General features: G+C 41.7%; 1 protein-coding gene across 1 annotated transcript in view; it reads left to right on the top strand.

Annotated features, from left to right (window-relative positions):
* Positions 1-14,393: 14,393 nt before the first annotated feature.
* foxk2b (forkhead box K2b) overlaps positions 14,394-22,181 on the top strand; it is a 17,116-nt gene continuing 9,328 nt past the window's right edge. Inside the window, exon 1 of the mRNA XM_005739944.1 lies at positions 14,394-14,881. Within this exon, the coding sequence (XP_005740001.1) occupies positions 14,601-14,881 (281 nt within the window). The 5' untranslated portion in view covers positions 14,394-14,600. The remainder of the gene's footprint in view (positions 14,882-22,181) is intronic.

Raw genomic sequence — 22,181 nt, 5'->3', positions numbered from 1 at the left:
GGCTGCACATCCTTGTAGCTTTATCAGGTAATCTTTTGACCCTTTTACATCCTCCAACCTTTTGGCTCGTGCACAAAACTTTATGTTCAAAAAGACGTTCAAATGAGACACGGTTCTTTAACTTTTGTCTAAAATGATATATTAAGTCAATCTCACATCACATCTAGTCTGCAGGCCTGCAGGTGGAAATGCCCTCAGATGACTGATCAAATGAATGAGATAAAGCCCATCTAAATGGGCCGTTTAAGAGAATTAGGCACGTCATGATCACAAGCACTACATGGAACGGGCAATTAATTCCTCATATGTCAGTGCAAAGTAAAAGAACAAACTAAGTTAATTAGTAAAACATTGAATTAGCTGATCAATTAACAGCTCGTACTGTTTAAAATTTCACTAAAAGTTAATGACACAGCAAGCCCGAAGTCCAATTCTAAGCCACATGGCAGCGCTGCCCTCTGCTGGATCATGCTGCTCATTGCAAGTATAGACAAGCTTCATGTATCAGCGCCACATGATGGTGCATTTTAAAGAGAGGACAGCAGTAATCTAATGAAACCAGGGAGTAGGTGCAGCCTTTGCTAAGTAGAAACAGCCCCGAAGAGCCGTCTTCGTAGCTGAGGAGCTCTCCATCGAGCGTAATTGTGTTAATGTGTGAGCTCGTGTTCAGATCAATGGCCACATAGTGGCACTTGTCTTTCCAAAAGAGCGCACGAAGCGAAGCAGACACAAATGTAATATCAGGCCAGTTTAATGGAAGCAGCAGCATCAGATTGCAGCGACACCCCTCTGACGCTGTGGTCCCCTACACACCCGAGGTGCGAAATCTCAGAAGCTCAATAAGAAGACGACAAAGGAAAATCCCAAATTTGACCAAATTTCTAAACGATTTCCTTTACTTTCACAGGGTTAATTTTACTACACAGATCTCATGACCAGTGAACAACTTGCAGATAATTGCTCCAGGGTACTTAGAGATCAATACTGTACCAACATAACCGTCAGTATTGGAAAGCTTGCTGCATCAATCTGCCTATAACAGAGAGCCATTTCCTGCCCCTACTCTTCTTTGTATGGAAAGAGTTCAGGCTAGTAAGGCAGATATTTTCCTCTCATTGTCCTGTCCTGGAAAATTTGAGGCTTTTTTTTCTGAAAAAACAAAAAAAAGGCTGTACTGGAGCTGTTTATTGAAGTTTTCGTTTTAGAGCCCAATGGAGCCGTGAGTCTGAGTGGTTTGGGGGGAGTCTATGGATATCCTCTGGGGAAAGAAAGCCAAGCACCTCGCCCTGCATGTAATATCAGGACAAACCGCCTGCGATGGTAGAAGATGGTAAGGGGATGGTGGTCACAGGGTTCTCTTGAGTAGGTGGAGATAATGTAGGAGGGTGGGTAGATGTTTGCTAAATCTGTATGGCTGTATTTTACTGGGTTCTCTGGTCAGACGGTGGGCAGAGATTTTGTCGGCTTCTCCTTCAGGATTTGTGATTTTTCACTGTAACTTATTGTCAGTTCTTCAAAAATACAGACTAAGAGACTTGATCCAGAATTCGAAGGTAGGTGTTTGTTGACTTGTTTGCTCCTTTCCTGGGTGTGGACTCGTTTCCAGTGGGCAAAGAAGCTGTTTGTATTTTCTTTAGAATTTCTGATTGCAGCATAAACTTCCTCATTGTACTTTTGTGGATTTGTTGTGACACACAGAGTGTTTTGCTTATTGCAGTATCTTGTAAATGTTCTACAATATCCTTAGTAACGTTCGTGTATAGGAAAAAGACACATCCTCCCTTCCAGATTGATTTTTATTCCACATTGCTTCCATACAGTCAGCCAGGAAGTCATGCCAGGGAGCCCAGAGAACATCCCCCTGGGGGAGTGCACGCTGTCCCAGTCCAGGGACCAGCTCACGCCCCCGAGCCGCACGGAGAGCACCGTGTTCAGCCTGTCCCGCACCGAGTCAGTTTGGACTACGGAGAATTCCCCCAAGAAGTCTGAAGTCTTTTGGTTCCCCATCCACCTCATGTCTACCGGGGGCAGCTTCCTGGCATGTGGCATCATCATCAGCGGCCTTTACTTCGCTGGCCACTGCCGGAAAGTCACCAACATCCTGGGACCAGCCCTGCTGTCCATTGGATTGATGGTTTTTGTGGTGGGCATGGTCCTGATTCCTATTACCAAAGAGAACAGGAAGCGGTCGAAAATGAAGAAGCCCCTGAGTTATTACAGGCCTCCGGTGTTTAACCTGTGAGGGCTGTGATGTTTTTCAGCACAACTATGTTTGGATGTAATTTCAGGAGAAACGTGGAGAACACTCTGAACTGAGGTTAATATTTTCAGCTCTGTGGAAAATGATTAATAGAAGACTGTTTGACAACAATTATGTTTATCTCTCTGGATTGACGACACTATTGAAGTTTCTAGTGTGCATGATGTAATTTCATTAATAACAGCGGCTGTTGAAAATAGGATGAGAGCGCATGGACAGGAATGCGCTGCAGAAAATGCAATTATTTACACCTGCACAAACAATTTAGCAAGAAGATACAAGGCAGTAAAGTGTCCTTATGAATATTTGCAAAGAATAAAATAAAAATTATGCAAAGACTGACCGTGTCAGTCGAAGTCACGACAGCTTCTTATTGTCACTTTGTGTTTTACTGTGTCCAGCTGCGTGTGGCTGTGAGTGTTTGTTGAAAGAACCACAAGGAAGGATGCTTTGAATCTAAATGTATTCATCCTTGAATTATGTAAAGAGTGATGATTTGACTGGTGTGACCTGAAAGCACATTTACATAAGATTTCAATATTAGGTAGCAGCCAATTTAAAGTAACCCCTTCACAGCCAGATTCCACTGTAATGTGCATTAAATATTCATTCCTTCTATCCACTGAAAATGCACTCTTTGGGCTAGCAGTGCAGATCATATTTAAAGTAACGATAATCAATATTTGTATATTTGCAAAGAATCGTATGACTGCTACAGAAAGGAATCACTCTTTGTAATGAATGAACAACGATTATCACCAAACTCCACGGTTCCCGTCGGCTCCCAGAAGCATTTTAGCCTCTTTAACTCCTTTGTTTGGTTTACTGTGTTGGTTCACCGACTGAGCTCTCATTTGTGATGACGGCAGGCAGCTTCAGAGGAAAAAGCTCCAAAGACCTGTGTGAACCCTTCCAGCGCAGCATTGTTCACCACAGAGAGTCAGACACAAGCTGAGCGAACACAATAAAGTGTTTTGCAGCCATGAGGCAGGTTTCTAACGAGAGCAAAGCCAGAGGTAATGGAAGAGGAAATATTAGATAGAGACACGTGTGCAAATATCTGGTAACTCACTCAAATTTGTTCAGAATTAAAGTATTTAATTTATATGTATCATTACATTAAATTCTAATGCCTGCTCAGCTTAAATATTTTTATTTAATATAACGACCACAGCAGATGTCAAATAATCAGAAGATGAAAATGTTAGAGAAACTCTGAATATTTAATTAGCAAAGACATTTAAGTTTGCAATCTTTGCTTTATTTAATCAGGATTGTTTCTATTTCAATACCGATACTTCTACTCTGTGTGTTGAATTTGAAACAATGCAATATCTGTAATTATTGATCCAATGTTTTCATGTGTCAGTCTGCTTGTGAATTCATCTTTGAGCAATTATTTATACATTTTGTCATACAGGTTGCCAGGTAACACACAAGACCAGGAACATATACAACATATGACATCTAAAAATAAATGTTGAACTAAAAAAATACTAAAATACTGATTTACACAAGTTGAAGTTACTGCAGTAGTGATTACTGCACCTCCAGTCATCAACATAAATCAAGTCTAAATGTACAAAATAACAGTGAAGTTGTTATTGGTGTGTTGCTACAGGTTTATATTGAGATATAGACATATAAACCTTATAGACATTTACAAATGATCCTCTGATGTAATCAGAGTTTTATTTGCAATAAACAGATTATTACAATAATTTTTTTTAATCCAAAGTTCATGGTCTTCACATTTGCCTTGGATATAACAATACAAACCTTTTGGTTTTAGACAACAAAATTGCTTTTTGAATATTTCACCCTTTTATAGAAACAAACGGATTAATTCATGCTGAAAATAATCATTATTCACAGGCCAGTAGGATGCATTCATAATGTCAGAAGCACTGTATATGCAAAGTCTTTTCAATTAGTGCCGTTATAACTTGAACTTTAGTCTTTGAAGCTTGTTACATTTTTTTATTATATTTTATTATTAATGCTTTTGACCTTTGTGTTGAGGAGTTGTTCATCCTTTATTTTTTTAAATATAATGCAGAAGACTCCTGCAAGTTAAGTGCAAAGACTCAAATCAAATGTAATAGTTTAGCTGAAAATCAAAGGTGACAGTGTTTTAATCATTATTTCAGTTATGATGCTTTTACATTTTAAATTTTGGGAAGAAGCGGTTTCAGGTTTTTATTTATTTAGCTGTCGTTACTCAGTTACGACCACGTCTGTCAGTGTTCATGTAACTGCAGTGTTTGGGGCGCCACAAGTTCCACTAAGTTCTGATCACAACACTACTTAACTTTAACTTGAATGGAAAAAACACCCGAAGAAGTTCTAATCCAACATCAGCACAACAAATAAATACACCTGCTTCTTCCTGATATTCACAACATACACGATGCATACATCTGTATAATTTGACAGCCAAATATTATGCTAAGGAGTCTTGTGAGTCCTGCATTATTTGCATTGCCCAGACCAGCCTGCGAGATTCTGGACTCTAACTACAATTTTGAATCCTTTATTAAATATCAATAAATATCAAAAACGAAACCTGCCTGCTGTATCTGCTTCCTCTGTCCCCTCACCACGTGGCAGATGTCTGCTCCACCTGGCTGAGCGCTTCCTCATAAGGGGTCTTTCTAATATTTCACAGCGCGCCTACAGTGAAAAGTTCCCTGAAATGACTGTTGTTGTTGTGAACTGGAGAATTCAGGATGTTTGACTTTTCAGTGTGAAAAACGAGCAAAAAGGAAGTGTGCATACGTGTGTGTTTGTTTTGTGTGTACACTGAATGCACCTGCGTGAACACATTGTTTATTTCTACTTTAAGGCGGGGCGTCTCTCTCCACAGGTGCGCAGCCTCGGCTCAGGTATAAAGGATGAAGCAGCTTGCCGTTATACAAGCTTGAAGCGGCTGTGATCTGTCTAGGATGGATGCGATCAAGTGCATCGGAAACTGCTTTCTTATGTTTCTCATCGCCGTCGTGTTTGACGTGCTCGGCGTGATCCTGCTTTTAATCGGGATCTTCGCCAACTTGCGCATCAACGGACTCTTTTATGGCGACTTCTTGATCTACACCGGCTCCCTGATCATTTTCATCAGCCTGGCCTGCTGGCTCATGTGGTACGTGGGCAACGTCCAGGTGTCGGTGGATGACGGCTGTAAGAAGAGGAACAGCATCGTGCAGCTGGCCAGGAAACTATCCGAGAGGTTAACCATGAAGCTGAAGGGAGGGGAGGAAAGCATGAAGTGCGTGGAGGATGAAGAGAGCAGCCATGGGGGATCCTCTCCACACAAAGCCAGCAGGGTGACGTGGGGCAGATCCATCGCCTACTCCAACGAAGGCTACGATACCTCATCGGACATCCCTGACGTGGAGAGCAAAATGGGCAAAAATGACACGACCTGATGTCATGATGAGTACCTCCATGTTAAAATGCGCATCTGGCCGCTTTATTGTGCCTCTTTCTGGAGCCTTCTGTACAGCAGAGAAAGAGGGATGATACTACTGCAAGTTATATTTTCCAGGCTTCTCAGTCAAACCTAGATGGGCATTATGTCTGGACCTGTTCTGTCAAACATGTTTAAATAGGCTGTAAATCACAATGTTAGAAATACTGAGGCACAAGGCCCTTTATACTCTGTTCTTTCTCACTGAGTTTATACTTTGCTTTTCTGGTCTGCAATTTCATATTAATGACTTTGTACATTTCCTGGAAAGAATTCGCAACCATTTGCAGGGAAATAAGAAAGAGAGTTCACTCGAGGCATTCTCAGCGAATCAATTCAAAATGAATTGTGAGTCCTTTTCAGTCGCAGCACAGCGGGGCACTTTAACTTGAAAATGTGTTAAAGCAGAACTTTCTTTGTTCTTTCCAGAAAACTTTTAAAAGGAATGATTAGGAAGGGTGGATCTATAGAAGATAAAACACGACCTGTTGTGCTGTAGCTGCTTCAGGCCCCAGAACCTCACTGGCCCCGGACTCTAGATTCTTCCAACTAATAGTTTGCAGTAACTCTTTTTATGAATCACCTATTGTGACCCACTCTCTCCCATTTTGTTGAGGCTTTTATCTATTAGAGCTTATTTTCTGCTTGTGTTGCAAATTTAATATATAAAATTGTGCAATAAAAAGGAAAGAATTGGGGGAAACAGTGAGGACATCAGGGGCCCTGAGCAGACGGACAGCTTTGCAGCTAGAAATACAATTCTGGATGCTCAATGTTTGTTTATTTATTTTTGCTTGTATAAAAAAATGAACATTAACATTCATTTTAACAATTGTTACAGATTTAGAGTCTAAGAAAATCAGACTTTTTTTTTATTTGTATTTTTTCTGTACCTGATTGTAGATTTAATATAAGCTGGATAAGCAGAGAATGCGCAGATATACCTCTGAGCCACAGCTACAATTACAAGGTGAAAGGACTGATTATTGATAGCTCTACATTACTTCATTTTTTCCACTTTTCCACTGATAACTAGACACAGTAAAGATAGGTCATGTTTGCTGTTTGCTTTGCTGTCAGTTCAAAACAAACACTGGTCAGACTGGTTTGACTCAGCAGAATGGTGATGGCAAAGCAAAGCTAGACAAGGTGTAACTTTACTTTATAGCATTTTCCATACGCAGATATGATATGGATTTGTTTGGGAGAGCACATTTCTGATTGTACGTTTATATTTATAGATATGTTTGGGAGCAGCAGCCTCTGTTTGATCCGGAGGTTCAAGTTCCACTGACGGCACACCTTATGCAAACGCGGCCTCTGCAGGGTTCAGTTGATCAAGCACTGAAATGGCTTCTGACAAACAGAGTCAGTGTGACTGACAGCTCAGCTCGCTTTAATCAGAGCCGCGGCGTTACAGTAAATAAAGCTGAATCCGTCTCCGCTGTGCACACTTCCTCTAACAGTAGAGAGGACAGCGAGTCACAGCCGGAGACAAAAAGACAAATAGTGGCAGCATGACTGGTCAAACAAGGTACTCAGAGAAGTTTCCATTACGTGCATTTCCTCTTTGCGGCTGCACTTTATAATACGTGTCACTATTGTCGAGCTGCACGAACCGTGAAATATCAAATAGTTGGAAATGCTTTAATGCAGTGTATCCACCCTGCAGAGCTGCTCCCAAGACAAATACAAAAGGTAACTAGAGTATATCTCCAGGGATAAATCTCTAGTCAGTGAGACTGAAGCGACGAGGAGGCTCTGAGCGATCTGATAAAAGATGCGACGCCTCGAATCGCTTTGGTTTCATTAGCTGAACAGAAAGATCCGGGGTCCCTGAATAATTACTGCAAGCTTATCACCGTGTAAACACAAGCTCGGTGGCAGCTGATTATGAAATATATGTGCATAAATCTGTCACACTGGTTTGAGACAATGGGTTGAGGTGTCGCAGTAATGACACGTGGAAGGTGCAAAACAAGTCAGCCCTTCAGAGGAATGAAGGCGTGCTGTGGGGTTTTAAAGATCTGTTAATGAGCAAAACCCGTTGTTTTGGTTTTTAGACCAGTTTTTCCACAAAGCTCTGCTATGAAAGAAATGTAGAGGTGTGCTGGATAAAAAAAAGAATGTTCCCCAAGACAGGAAGCACAGACTTTTCAGTCTCGTCAGGCCTTCAGACAACGTCCATCTGCCCGTCTCATCCGGCCCGGCTATGGAGCCAAATAAGTGCAGCAGCACATTCCTGGCGCTGGCTTTGATTTTTGACATCGTCGGCCTGATCCTCTTCTTCATCGGGATCTTCGCCCCGTTGAGCTTCTGGGACTTTTTTGTGATATCTGGACCTTTACTGATCTTCCTGAGTCTGATCTTCTGGATATTCTGGTACATGGGGGACCTGACTGTGTCTGAGGAGGAGCTCAACTTACCCAAACATGACATCCTGTAACTACAGTGTGAGTGAAACTGGACTGAGTCGTGTCTGGGTGAGCTTCTGATCACTTTCCAACTGATCGCACGAGCAGGTCAAACTGAGCTGACTCTGTGGTTCTCTGGAACTCACTGAGGTTTTGTGCTTTACATCCAATTCCGGCAAAGACCAGGAGCACATCTGACTACTCCCAGGACAGAAAGAAAACTCCACCATTTGTCTTCAGGCTAAAAACAAGTTTCCGGCGCACTGGACAACAGCGATCCCCACACTTTGATGGAAATATATTTGACAGCACTTTCATGCATTTGAAAACTTGTGCCAAGTTGATGCATTGTGCCTTATTTATGTCACTGTTATATCTGTCTATATATTGTGAGTTTATATTTATATTTCAACCTGACTTTGCACATTCATGTAAGCCTTTGAAACTAGTGACTAAATATGCTCTGGGATGACTGACGTGTGATCTTTGTGTGGTAGCTCCTCAAACTGGCCAAACTGGCACTGTGGGTTTTGGGTTGGGGTTATTTTTAGTTAGATCCACCCAGTCTAAACGCTCTCACACAAAGAAATGTAAGTAGAGAGGTCAGAAACAGCGGCACACCAGCAGCTCATTTAAAGTAGTTTACCTTAAAAAGAAACAGAAATGCGCAACCTGAATGCTGGATTCAGTTTACGCACCGCAACAGTCACTAAAGGGAGTGAAACGAATACTCTTTCTCCGCACCCAATTCTTCGCAGCCTTAATCAGCACTCAAGGCGCCATTAGCTCCCTCAGACATGCGAACTGTTATTAATGTGTCCATTTGGTTTCTGCCCCTGAGAGAGGAAATGGAGAAGAGGCGTAATGGGTCTCTCTCTCTTTGGAAAGAGATGGAAACCCCTCCTGCTCAGCTGCTCCTCTCCCCCCGAGGACACCACCTTCTCTATTATGCTAAAATCCCAAAGTTGCCTACATGGTATATGTTGTTGCAATCTTAATCACAGCCACACGTAACACAATCAATACTTGCACTTCCCATGTGACACGCTGTTTATGAGGGGGTAGAATGAGGCCATGAGACTCAAATTTCAATCCTGGGTGGTTAGCACAATATGGTAAAGCATACACCGCGTCAGAGAAGCGCCTGTGGTTTTAAAGAGCTTTGTCCAATATTTTCTAGCCATTAGTGGACGCCACTTCCTGGATTGTAGCGAAAACTGGCCTGACTGTCACTACGGAAAGTATGACGAGCATAAAGATCAGGAAGAATAAATTTGTCTTTCGTTTTTCTGCCGTGGTTTCTGCTAGGCGTCAATGAATCATTTTGAGTCCATAAATCATGAATTGTAACCTAATGTTTGAGAACTATCAATTACTGAAAATCTCTGTTGTGTATTAATGTATTATCAGATAAACATCAGCCCATTAGGAAGCTTTTTTTGATAAGCTGCACTCTTTGAATGTTGTTATTAAAAAGCAGATGAATGTCTGTGTTGGCGGTAGGCAGATAAATCTTTCTTTTGGCAGGCGATGAAGTGATCATAATGTGTTTATTATTTCTACTTCTCCAGCCTAACAGCTTAAAATGGCTGTTGGCTTCATGATGTCATCGTTTCAGCACCAGGGAAGGTGTATGTCTCCCCCCAGTGGTCAGTAAGGTTTATGTCCCTGGTTGGAATATTGTTGACACTACTGCAGAACGGAAAAGGAAGAAGAAATGAAACCACATGACCTCGTTTTTGGAGAGAAAGTGACCCTGTATTTATTTTGATTCTACTTACAGTTGAGTGCAGTGAACTGGCCAAACTATCCCCTCTATTAAATCTGTGGAAATAATATTTGTGTTTATGAGGTGAAATACAGCCTATAAATAAAACTGTTTGAGTTATTACACTTAAAAGGTGGAAATTTACATTAACTATACTGTAAAATTACAGCTGATTATGTCTTTAATCAATATATAGTTCAATAAAAATAAAAATCGTTTCTTGTGTTTGCGTCATTGCATTTGTACAAAATTATCTCAGTAAAACCATTTTATAAAATTTATTTTACATCTGATTTTACTGTTACGTACACCCTGCTAGCTCTGGGTTGGACCCCATTTTTACTTTACTCTCTGGATTGCTTTGATTCTTTGTGGCATAGATTCAACCACCATCACACTGTTCCTGCAGATTTGCCAGCTGCGATCTCTGATGTGAATCTCCCGTTCCATTGCATCCCTACAGCGCTCTGTTTCATCGAGATCTGGTGAGCATGGAGGCTGTTTGAGTACAGTGAACTCATCGTCATGTTCAAGAAACCAGTTTGACTTAAGCTTTGTGACCTGGTGTGTTGTCCTGCTGGAAGGAGCCATCAGCGTGGTTATGAAGTAAGTAAAGGGGCCCAAGATGTACCATGAAAATACCCCCGACGCATCACAACAACAACCACCTGAACAAATGACACAAGGCAGAATGGACCCATCCTGTCATTCTGTTTACGCCAAATTATGAACTTACTATTTAAATCTCACAGCTGAAATTGAGATTTACATTTTCCAGTACGCTTTTCTGTAAACTTTGGTGGTAACTAGTGATTATTTCAGTTACTGTTGAGCTTCATATCAGCTCAAAGCAGACATTTTCCTCAGACATCTGGCATCAGCAAGGCATTTTATCTCAAAGAACTGCCACTCATTGGATATTTCCACAAACCATTAAATATTCAACAGTTTCTAAACTACTCAGACCAGTCTGTCTGACACCATAAACCATGCCACGCCCTAACAAAGTGGCAGGTGCGCATGTATAACGTGTACACTGGAATAAACCAACAGGTGAGCCTTTATTTATTTTTGAGGTTTATTCAAAAAGGTTGCTTTTCTTTGTTTTGGACATTTAAAAACAAGAAGGAATTGACCCTGAGTAACTTTCAGTCAAGGCAAATGCATTACCCTTCCAAGTGTACAAAAGCATAGTATTTTATGTGGATATCAATCTCCAACCTGTTGGAAATAACCAGTGAGAACCTCTAAAGTATATGTTTTCAACAAACCTCCTGTTCCTGTTTAAATATCTTTATATCTGTCCTGTACATTTTAGAATTTCACCAGAGCCATTTAGATGTTTCCAGAGGTATCGGTGTTTAAAACCAAATTAAAGCCACCCCCGTTTACTCTTTCATTTGTCTAGTTCCTGCATGGTCTAAATGGTCCTTTTTATTTATTTATTTTTATCTTTTTTATGTCTACTTAATCTTTACTATTATTTCATTTTATTTCTACTCCTTTTACCTCTTTTAAGCAAGCGGCAACAAAAAACTGCAGTTCCTCTTTTGGCCACGTGGGGCTGCTATAGCAGTGAGTCAGACCCCTCAGACTTCCATGTTAAAATGTTCAGCTTTACAGCACAAATATGTTTACAGCATGATACAAAATATCTGTCCTTTATGGATAGGTTGCTCTTGATAAACACTATAAGGAAGATTATTTTTTATAACTCAAATGTGGATGATGAAGCTAAGCCTTGATGGTATTTTCCATAAATCTGTTACAAGTCACAATGACTACATCAGTTTTTACTTGGCCATTGTGTCTCTAGCAGTTTCTCTCCATGTCCAAACCTGAGTATAATTAAAGTTTTATATTTCTTTCAAATCTTCGTGAAGTTAGCCATCTGGGCACATGTAGCTGGTGCATCGTAATGTAAATGGCCTGTATTTATATAGCGCTTTTCTAGTCCCTAAGGACCCCAAAGCGCTTTACATATCCAGTCATCCACCCATTCACACACACATTCACACACTGGTGATGGTAAGCTACATTGTAGCTACAGCCACCCTGGGACGCACTGACAGAGGCGAGGCTGCCGGACACTGGCGCCACCGGGCCCTCTGACCACCACCAGTAATGTAAGGATGTTTGCACAACTGCAGAGTTCAGATGTGTGTATGTGTCATTTTGGGATAATGTGGGATACGGTAAGGTACTATAGATGTGTAAAGATCTGTACAGTCTAGCAACTAGCTGTGAAATTAACAGAAATTCTCAGTTTTCTCCAATAGTCCAGAAGACAACACCTTCTTCCTGTTTTTACTTTTGTTACTCCTGTCCCAGACACATCTGGCCAATCAGCAGACTGAATACTCAAATGTGGTCTGCGGTGATGCATGTCAGTTCACTTGGAGTTCAATTCCATTTTTCTCTGTGTGAAAACAAACCACACCACAGGGGGAAAAAGCTACAAATTAAAAAGAAATCATCGACTGATTTGGACCAGAGTAAACAAACTATAGGTGTGAAAACACCCAAAGACTCAGTCACAAAAAACAGGAAGGCATGCAAACATCTACACGGGCCCTCTCACTCACAGTCCAGTGATGAAAATGATATTAAACAGACCCTTGCATACTCACAGGTGTGACAGGTGTCCCCATGCTTGGCCCATTGACAGTCTGAAAGATGGATGTAGCCACTTGGATGTCACCCACTGGTTTGTGGAGGAACCCTGTTGCTGAGCACTTTTTCTGTTGCTGTGTTGGTGTTTTTGAAACTGGAAGTGAGGCGTGACAGCTGGATCTGAGTCTGACTGACTGGAATTGAGTTAAAAAGCAGTTCTGACTCACTGCAGTCACAGACTGCTTTGAGACTGTTTAACATAATGCTGCTACTGATTTTCTTCTACAATTTTCTTTCTGAAAGACAGTGGGTCAGGTTGTAATTGTCTGGGGGCCGGTGCAGGACTTATTTTACGTAGCATTGGTGGCTGCAACTTTAGTGCTGCGATTCATACTGGTTTCAGTGTTGCTTTAGTTGTTTTTTTTTCATTGATATATAACAAATCTATCAAACCTCATAAAGGGAGAAATTATGATGAGCACCCAGGCAAGAGGAAAAGATCACAGAGGAGATTCGTGGAGTGAAGGAGAGGGCTGATGTGACAGAGGAGGATGGTGTGAATAGGGTGAGATGGAGGCAGATGATCTGCTGTGAGAACCCCTAAAGAACACAGCCGAAAGAAGAGCAAGAACATAGAAGGTTTTAACGTACAAGTACAGATTACATAGCAAAATAAACAACAACAACAACAAAGGGAAAAAAAACATAATTGATGCAACTGATGTTGGCATTTGGTGCTATATTTAAATTTTTTAAAAAAATAGACAAAGCATTGGGAAAATGAAGGGTGGACCCAAGCGTACAGCACCACATAAGCCAACAGCTGTAATTTTGTCTCAAGCAACCCCCAAAGTGAACGACCCAAAGTTTACTTTAGCCTCCTGATGTTCTGTGATATGCCATCCGGGACTAAAGGCTATATTATCAAGTCCACAAAATAAAACTGAATCTTTATTACTGCATAAACGTGGATTTCCAAGCTTTTTCTCCTTCATTCTTGATCATCTGTTTGCTTAAACGGCTGCAGATTCCAGCATTTTCCTTTTGTTAAACTTTCCCAACACTCTGACCAACTGTGTATTCAAACCATTGATATGTTAACTAACCTTGGCTTTACCTCGTGGATGCACCCACAGGCTGTTAACACCTAATTATCACTTCGCACCTGATCAGATGTCTGACAGAGACATTGACTAGTCTCGTGCGCGCCTGTGCCAGCCACTGTTTACAAACAAGTGGCATGCAGATGGAGGGGTCATTCACCTGCAGACCGTTACAGCGCGGGGCTACAAAGCTGCAGCAAACCAAAATGAGGTCTGCCTGTCTGTGATGGCCGCCAGATGTGTGTACTGATTACAGAGCGTAACTATAATCACTTAAAAATATATCTAACCTCATATTACAAAGTAACAAGATGCTGCAAAGGAAGCGTTGCGCAAAACCAGGCGTGGAGTCTGTAGTGGAGGAGGAAGAGAAACGGCGCATGGTGGCTTTGCGCTGATACCCCTCGCAGACCGTGCCGAGCTAAATCCTTCAAACTCCCACAATATAAGCGTCAGATTCTCGCCCTGGATCCTCGATTAATCGATTATATCGACGCACACTCGCAGATTATAGATCATCGGTAGAGGGAGTGATTGCTGCGACTGATTGCACGTGTAGACCCATCGATCCGCTCCTTTGCTCGTTTTTCGTCCCCCCGCAGCTTGCAGCTCTCCACCCAGCCATATGGGCACCTCAACCGACCTTGAATCGGTCCTCGGATTAATTCTCGCGTGTGATTGGTCGGAGACGCGGAACCGCACCAGCTTCCCTGCTCGTGATTGGCTTTTAGCGCTGTCAGTAAAGCCATATCCTCCCCTTGCTCGATTTGGTAGCTAGCCTTTCTCTCGGCGGTGGGTCGGAGCCGCTGTCCCTGGCCTCGCATGTTCCCCTTTAGATTCCTGTTTTGAATTTGATGCCCCTCTTGTAGTTTTGCTTTATTTACACGCGCCTCTGAAGGACCACAGTCGGGCGTCCGTACTCCAGTGCTTTAGTTGCCCCCTGGTATTTTTGGCGTTTAGAGACTTTAACCCGAACATGGCTGTGGTGAGCGGATCGTCTGGGCCGGTTGCCCGGCTCGAGGGCCGTGAATTCGAATACATGATGAAAAAGCGCTCTGTGACCATCGGCCGGAACTCGTCGCAGGGCTCCGTGGACGTGAGCATGGGCCACTCCAGCTTCATCTCGCGGAGGCATCTGGAGATATTCACCGACGACAGCACCGGAGATTTTTACCTGAAATGTCTGGGTAAAAACGGGGTGTTTGTAGACGGAGTGTTCCTCAGACGGGGCGCCCCTCCTCTGCAGCTACCACGAATGTAAGTTACCCCTCTCAGTGAACATGTGGGCTCCCATCTCCAGCAGCCAGGCGGCTAAAGTTAACAACATTGGGTTTATGTAGGCTAGCAGTGGAGTCGACAGCACCACGTGTTTTAGCATGTTAGCAAGAACCCCGCATCCTGTTCCCAATGCCATTTTTCTTTGTTGACATTTTTGTTAGCAGCAGTGTTATTTAGCCGCCTGCCTAACTACCACATTTCAGCCATAGTTAGTTAGTTAACCTAGTTAGCTAAAAAATAATCTACTTAACTCGTAGCTACGGGGACGCTGTTGTTGACATTGAATGGTAGTGTTTTTTTCTCTTTCTGTCACGTGGACACCCTTAAGCGAGAAATGCATTCTCGTGATACTGTAAACATCCGTCATTTCGGCCATGTCAACACGTTAGTTAGCGGTTAGCTGTAGCCTCCCTCCCTGTACTTGTGAATGGAGCTTCTGTTTGACCCCTAAACGTAAACAAACCTGGCGTCCCCGCCCTGTCTGCTCACAGCAGCTCAACCTGCAGGACCTTTGACCTCGGTCCGCACATATGGAGGTCATGACAGCTGTGTGTGCCATCCAACTGTTAAACACGAAATTCACGTCTTTTCTGACATACGTTGATGTCCTGAGAGGCTGGTTTCCGAGTTGCAGGTTGTAACCTGCTTCTCGCCATTGTTTAACTATTAGGCTTGATGACGTTGTTTTCTTGTGAAATACTCTATCAGCCAGACCGGGGACAGGTCTGATTGGTACTTCAGTTTGGTTTCTTTGTTCCGGTAAATCCCTGTATGAATGTAGCCCATGTTGTTTATACAGACACAGTTACAGGTAATTTTTTTTAAGGCATTATTTTTTCGGGTACTGATTTGGCATTTTCAGAACTGGTACGAATTATTAGTAATTATGGAAACTGATAACTGGTATAAGGACTCAATACACATTTCCAGTTTAACCACTCAAAAATATTGATATAAAAGTAATATAGCAAGCTTAAAAAGAATATTGCCTTCAGTCTACTAATATAGAAATGGTAGGATAGGCTAGCCTCCAAATCATAGGTGGAGCCCAGCCTTCACCAAATGTTACTGCAGGAAAGTTCATTATTCTGGATTTCAGTGTAATGGGGAAGCTGTTCAAAAGGAGCGTGGTTGTGGAGCTGCATGGTCACATTGTGATGTTTATTGCAACTTCATTGATAACTGCTACCTTACCTTTGAGCACAGCTCTGCTGAATGTGCTGTTCTGGGCTCCGGGCTTTTTACCCGTGACATGTACTCATTCTGACAGATTTGTAGGAGCTACACTGCTGACCAGCCCGGATTGGGGACAACTGTCCGGTTTTTTTTGTTTTGTTTGTTTTTTGTTTTTTGTTTTTTTCCTTTCTTTTTTTAAAATGCCAAATATTGAAATATGTATGCCAAAAAACAGCCCTAGCCAGGAAATAGCCAGACCAGTAAATCAATGTTTTAAATGCTCAGTTATGGTTTAAAAAAAAAAAAAAAAAAAAAGGTCATTTATTGTTTAATTTAATTGGCCAGTTCCCAAAATGTGCTAGTTTTAACGATCATTCCTTCATTTGTACTGATTCGGTTTTCATAATGGTGTCACTTTATTTTGTCATGTGATTATTTACTTTATTTACATTTTTTTCTACTGATGAATGAAATCTAAAATATATATGAATTTTAGAAATGAGGTATTTGAAGACATCACCTCGAAACGTTTCTGATCTGTGAAGAGACCCAACAATTAAAATAAGCAATATTTTAATTACTATCCGAAACTCACCTTCAACATAAATATTTGTTGCTGGACACCCTTTTTTAAAATTTCTATACAATAATATATGTAAATCTCTGAAACAATTTGGTAAACTTTGAAAAATATATGTAGAGTATTAATTTTTAATTTTAAAAATTGCAAGTTTGGAAAATGTCTTAAAAATGTGCTGTTTTTAGTGTATTGTATTCAACCCAGATTTTTCCAAACCTTACCTGTGCTGAATACCATCCATACTATAGTCAGTAAAAAACATAAAATGACAACCAAAACTAAAACAAATCAGTTTTAAACAATAAAAACTAGACTGAATTGAGTAAACCCAGTCTGGAAAGCAACTGAAACTAAAGCGAATTTAAAACAAAATGTCAAAATGAAATGATCAGAAAATACAAGACTAAAGAACTTTTAGTGTGATTTTATTTTGGGTGTAATTTCAGCCTTGTAAGAAGAAGAGAGGGAAAACAACGATACATATTTTTCCTTGAACAGAAAGTATTCAGTCAGCCTTTTGCGTGTGATTCGGTTTAAAGAAAAGAAGAAAAAAAAACCTCCTGGTTTCCATTTTGCCAAAGCAGTTATCTGGGATTTAAGCGTGCCAGAAAGTGTTTACAGTTTATTCACTGCAATGTCGACAAGCCTGCAAACTTCTGCCAGCTCTGGTCAGACTTTGCACACTGCTCTCAGCTATTGTGCAATATCTCAATATGAAAACACGTTTTACACAACACGGACTTGTTTTGACTTGAAGCAATTTCCAAATTGTCCTTTTGCAGAAAAATCTTTTCTGCAGGCATGTGTTTGAAAGCTGAATACATTTCTGCACTGCTCTTTTTCGGCAGCATACAAAGATCAGTGCATTCCCAAATGTAAAAGGCCTACAAGGATCAAGGAAGGAACAGCAGGGGTGTCAAATTCTCATATTGATCAGGCCAACTGTGAGCTTATAATCGCGGTTAATGTGACTTCCATGAATGGAACACCACCCAGCTCGTGCTCACGTGTTTTAAAAGTAACCTTCATGTCACAGAAGACCCTTAAAAGAGCCTCGCTGCCCACGATTCTTATCGGGTGTAGCTGAGGAAGCAGATTGACAGCATGAGAGAACTCGTAGAGCCGCGGCTCAGGGGACAGGTCGGTTGTATTCCAGGGATTCCTTTTCGGTGATGTAAACGGAGTGAACAAAAAAGCAACAGCCTTCCCTTTCCCATCCTCCCTCCCCCTTCCCTGTCCTCTCCCACACCCCAAAATTCACTCCAAGTTGGTGCTCTTCCTGTCTTCTTTTGTTTACATTCTCTTGTGCAGGCTGGGTGGGGGTGAACATCAAGCGAAAGTCTTCAGCGAAACCAGCTTTGTTTGTTGCCGTCCTCACAGCTTAGCAGCGTAGCAACTGAGCATTTGGAGTTGAAGCCTCATTATTCACACAGAGGAAAATGAGAAATAAAAAGGCTTCTGTGATTGCATGTTAGGAGGGGGGTGTTGGATACCGTAAACAGCTTTCCCCTCTCTGAGCCTCATTCAGACTGTGAAAATGGATATTAGAGTAGCCGAGGTGATTAGCACTTGTTACTTTGTGTCTTGCAAACAATGTCATTTTGTTACCTCTGAAATTTGGCCACCTCTGATCATTTCAAACAACACAGAAATGTTTGATATTTTTCTAATCTGTTTATTTAGTCATGAGCAGAAATGACAGATTGATTCTGATTGGATGTTAACGTTTTCGTTCATTACCTAAATTTCTTCGGAACATATTTGAAACTTACCTGGTGGTCCTTAAAGTTATGTCACTACTGTGTCTGTGACTGGCAGCAGTTTGTCTGGTAAATGTGACGATGTGTTAAATCCTCTCAGCATAGTGTTTGTGGCCTGCGTTCATCCTTTTTTGAAACTCTGTCATTTTACTTGTGGATCAAGAGTGAAGTAGCCCCTGTCATCACAGTCCTTACATACCTTGTACAGCGTCTGGGTTCATTCAGTGCACAGCACTTCAGAATCTTCACTGCACGTCGCTGGAAGCTGATGATAAATGCGTCTGTCGAATGCTAATTGGTTGACATGTGAGCAGAAAGGGGAAGGGAATGGGAGGACTGTGGGGCGGAAGTTTCCGAGATCAAAAAATACAGAATGAAAAACACAGACAGTGGCTGCAGTGAACATTTGAAATTCAGCTCTTTTATCTTTTTTTATACAGTAGCTTCGCTCTTCTCCACGGCTGGCTGATGGATCAACAACAGCACAAGTACGAGAGGCCCACCGACTGGTTGTTCCACATACTTTGCTCGCTGCTTCCATCTCTGCAGGTAGACTGCCCATCCCCCGACTGCTAACGGATAGCAACCGCAGTAACCCTGCTGAACTTAAATTCCTCGTAAGCCAACTTTCATCAGATTGGTTACCCTTAGCAAGCAAAAAATATGAACAGCAGGTAGGTGGGGGTTTCGATTCGGGCAGCCAGAGCTGTCATCATATTAGTGATAACCCTCACTAACATCATACAGAGCTAAAAGTAGGACAAAAGGTCATTTTTGGCTCCAACAAATAGTAAGCACATTGACATTGGCGGCAATTTCTGTTAGCAGCCACAACTGGAGCAGTCTCAATGTATGACAGGGGAAAAAAAACATTAATGGTTCCATTAATGTATAAATGCTGTTATAGCGCCATGGAAACCTGTTGTTATGTGGTCAGTGTTAGTGCTGTGGAACTAGGTCAAAGTTCAGAGTCCGGCTGGATTTACACTTCTGTGGGAAATCTGTCCCAACTTGTTGTTACCAGGTCCTCGTAACCTTACATCACAACTGTTAAGTTATTGTTGCGTGGAAATTACAGCGTAGGGTTAAAAGGAGTTTCGGGCTACAACTTAGATTCCTTGCTGCTGCATAAATTATGCGACTGACAAACTTTCCCGACACGTGCCATGTACGCTAGCTGCGTGTTGCTAGTTTTTCTACTGCTACACTTTTAAAGTTGTGCACTGCGATTATTAACAACAAACACTGGTTGCTTGGTTAGAGGCTTCAAGACGTCCTTAACATGTTTGCTTAACTTCACCCCCCAACTGGTCGCAGGAGATGACCGCCCCTCCCTGAGTCTCGCTGTGCCAGATGATTCTTCCTGTTAAAGGGGAGTTTTTCCTTCCCACTGTCGCTAAGTGCTTGCTCATAGGGAGTCATTTGATTGTTGGGGTTTTCTCTGTGTTATTGCAGGGTCTTTACCTCACAATATAACCCACTGAGCTGATGTTGTTGGAATTTTGTGCTGTAAATATCATCAAATTGAATTGAACTTTGGTCAAACAGTACCTTAAAAATACTCCCACTGTAAATTAAGACATTTGTTAAATTATCAAAATGGTTTCCTTCTATACTACTGCTACTTTCTGACCGTTGATTAACCAGCTGATTAATGGCCTACCTGTGCAGTATAGAAAGCAGAATAAGTATCATATATATTTCAAAATGCAGCAGTGTTCATTGACAGCAGGATGGTGTGCAGCGAAGACAAAGCAACCAAATTATTTTTAAGATTTTATGATTTACTGATATATTTAGATTTCATTGTTCCCACCCTGTCAGTTGCTACTCGCTGAAAGTGTCTGATGTTTATTTAAGGATCTTCTATATCTTTAACAGATCTACAGGGAAGGCACAACCCTTCCTGGAAAGGGTGCGTGAATAATCAAAGCGTCCCCCCTCACCTCATCAGCCAGGCTCCAAAAAGTGTTTCAGTCTCCTCCTGTTAGCGACAAAGCTAATTTGAGATGTAGGTGTCGAGGATAGAGTTCTCTCAGCAGATGCCAGCTCAGTGAGGGCCTGGCAGAAAAAACCCTGCTGTGCCTGGCAGACTTCAGCTAAGTAAAATGTGTCCCTGCACGGTCTCCAGGGCGTCAGGCAGCCATTTAGAAGAGTTCTTTCTAATCAGACTGTGACTGCTGCGAGACCACCTCCTCGACTCTTTCCCTTCATCTCCTCTCGTGTACGGCAGCCGTGAAGCTGCTGTCAAATCCAGAATCGTTTCATTAAAAACATCCACTTGAAATCTTAGTTTCTAAGATTTATTTTTTTTTTTTGCACGAACTTGAGCGTCAGTCATAACTTCACATTCATAGATTGCATAAATAGTAACTGCAAGGTTTTATATTTGTCTGTCTTTGCCTTGCTTAGGTGGTTGCATTGTTTTCAGTCAGAACGCAGCTTAATGGTGTATTTATTTCCTTACCGAGTGTCGGACCGCTTCCCATCCAGTGTGTTCTTAGTCTTACTTCCCTTATTTTCCAATTTCTGTGTCAGTGAAATTGTCTTTTCTTCTTCTTTCGTCCTTCATAGCTGCTACAAATCACAAATGAAAAATTTTCAATGCAGGTGCTAGGCAACAGCCAGCCGGTTGGTGAAACTGAGGTAATCCTGGGCCTCGGTGAGGCCTGCGGTTCATCCGCCGACTGAAACGGCTTGTTTTAGCTCCTCTTTTAATCACTCGCTTGTGATTAAGCTGCCCCTCGAAAAAAGATTTGAACAGTGGGTGAGTGGGGCTTCTGTGCTCACAAACAGAGCTGTCTGACTGGGAGCCGTTTGGGTCACATTGGGATTTCTTGTACATATGTTGAGACTTGGTAATGTCCAGTTGGTGCATCTGGTCGCCTGAGTTCAGAACCAACTTTTAAGCATCAGTAACAGAGTTGAGCAACACAGTGGCCTTACCTATAGAGATTTCCCTCATGTATCGAAGACGTGCCTATTAGGCGACTGGTGAGGCTGTTGGCCATTGATGTAAGTTAATGTATGGTTTAAATGTGACTTGTAATCTTAAGCACTAAATACATCTGAATACATTACTCTTGTTGCATTAACCAGGCAGGTGTGTGTTTGTGATGGGCTGAAATGAATTGGACAAAATTTAATACGTTATTATAAAAAATGGGATCTACTGCAGGTGCCACTCCTGAGCTAGATAAAGACTGAATGAACCAACAGCAAGAGAGCCTAACTGTGATACCACAGTTTCAATAATAAAACTTCAGTCTTTTGTTGAACACTGAACGGTTTCCCAAAACGCCTGATTACTCCTCAGATGATGTTCAGCAGTATAGGGACGGATGTTGAAAAGATTGTATTGATGCCATGTCTTTATCAGTTCTGGATAACTGGTGTAACTGTTTGTATTTTTATTAGTTTTTTGAGGTGCGTAAAAGCCCCACTGCCACGATCAAAGGAATTGGCAGCCTTTGATTCCCATGGACTGGACCATCAGCAAAAGCAACGTTGTTATTATATATGTATTTTTGTAATAATGAAAAGAGCAGCGATAACCTCGTTTACTAAGAGAAAAACGGAACATGTAGCAGATCTAACCTAGAATCGAAGAGACCACAGTCGATTGAACACTTCCTCATTTGACGATGCACCAACAACAATTTCTGCATTTCCTGCAGCGAGTTGGAAGGCAATCTGGGAAAATAAATGAAGGCTGCAAGGAAGCTGGATAAAACAGATGAGTGAATTAAGTCCCACACTGTTT

The sequence above is a fragment of the Pundamilia nyererei genome, unplaced genomic scaffold (assembly GCF_000239375.1).
Source record: "Pundamilia nyererei isolate P.nyererei 1_Seehausen unplaced genomic scaffold, PunNye1.0 scaffold00095, whole genome shotgun sequence".
NCBI classification, from domain to species: domain Eukaryota; kingdom Metazoa; phylum Chordata; class Actinopteri; order Cichliformes; family Cichlidae; genus Pundamilia; species Pundamilia nyererei.
Note: the sequence above shows the minus strand (reverse complement) of the source record. Positions and strands in the feature narration are given on the sequence as shown.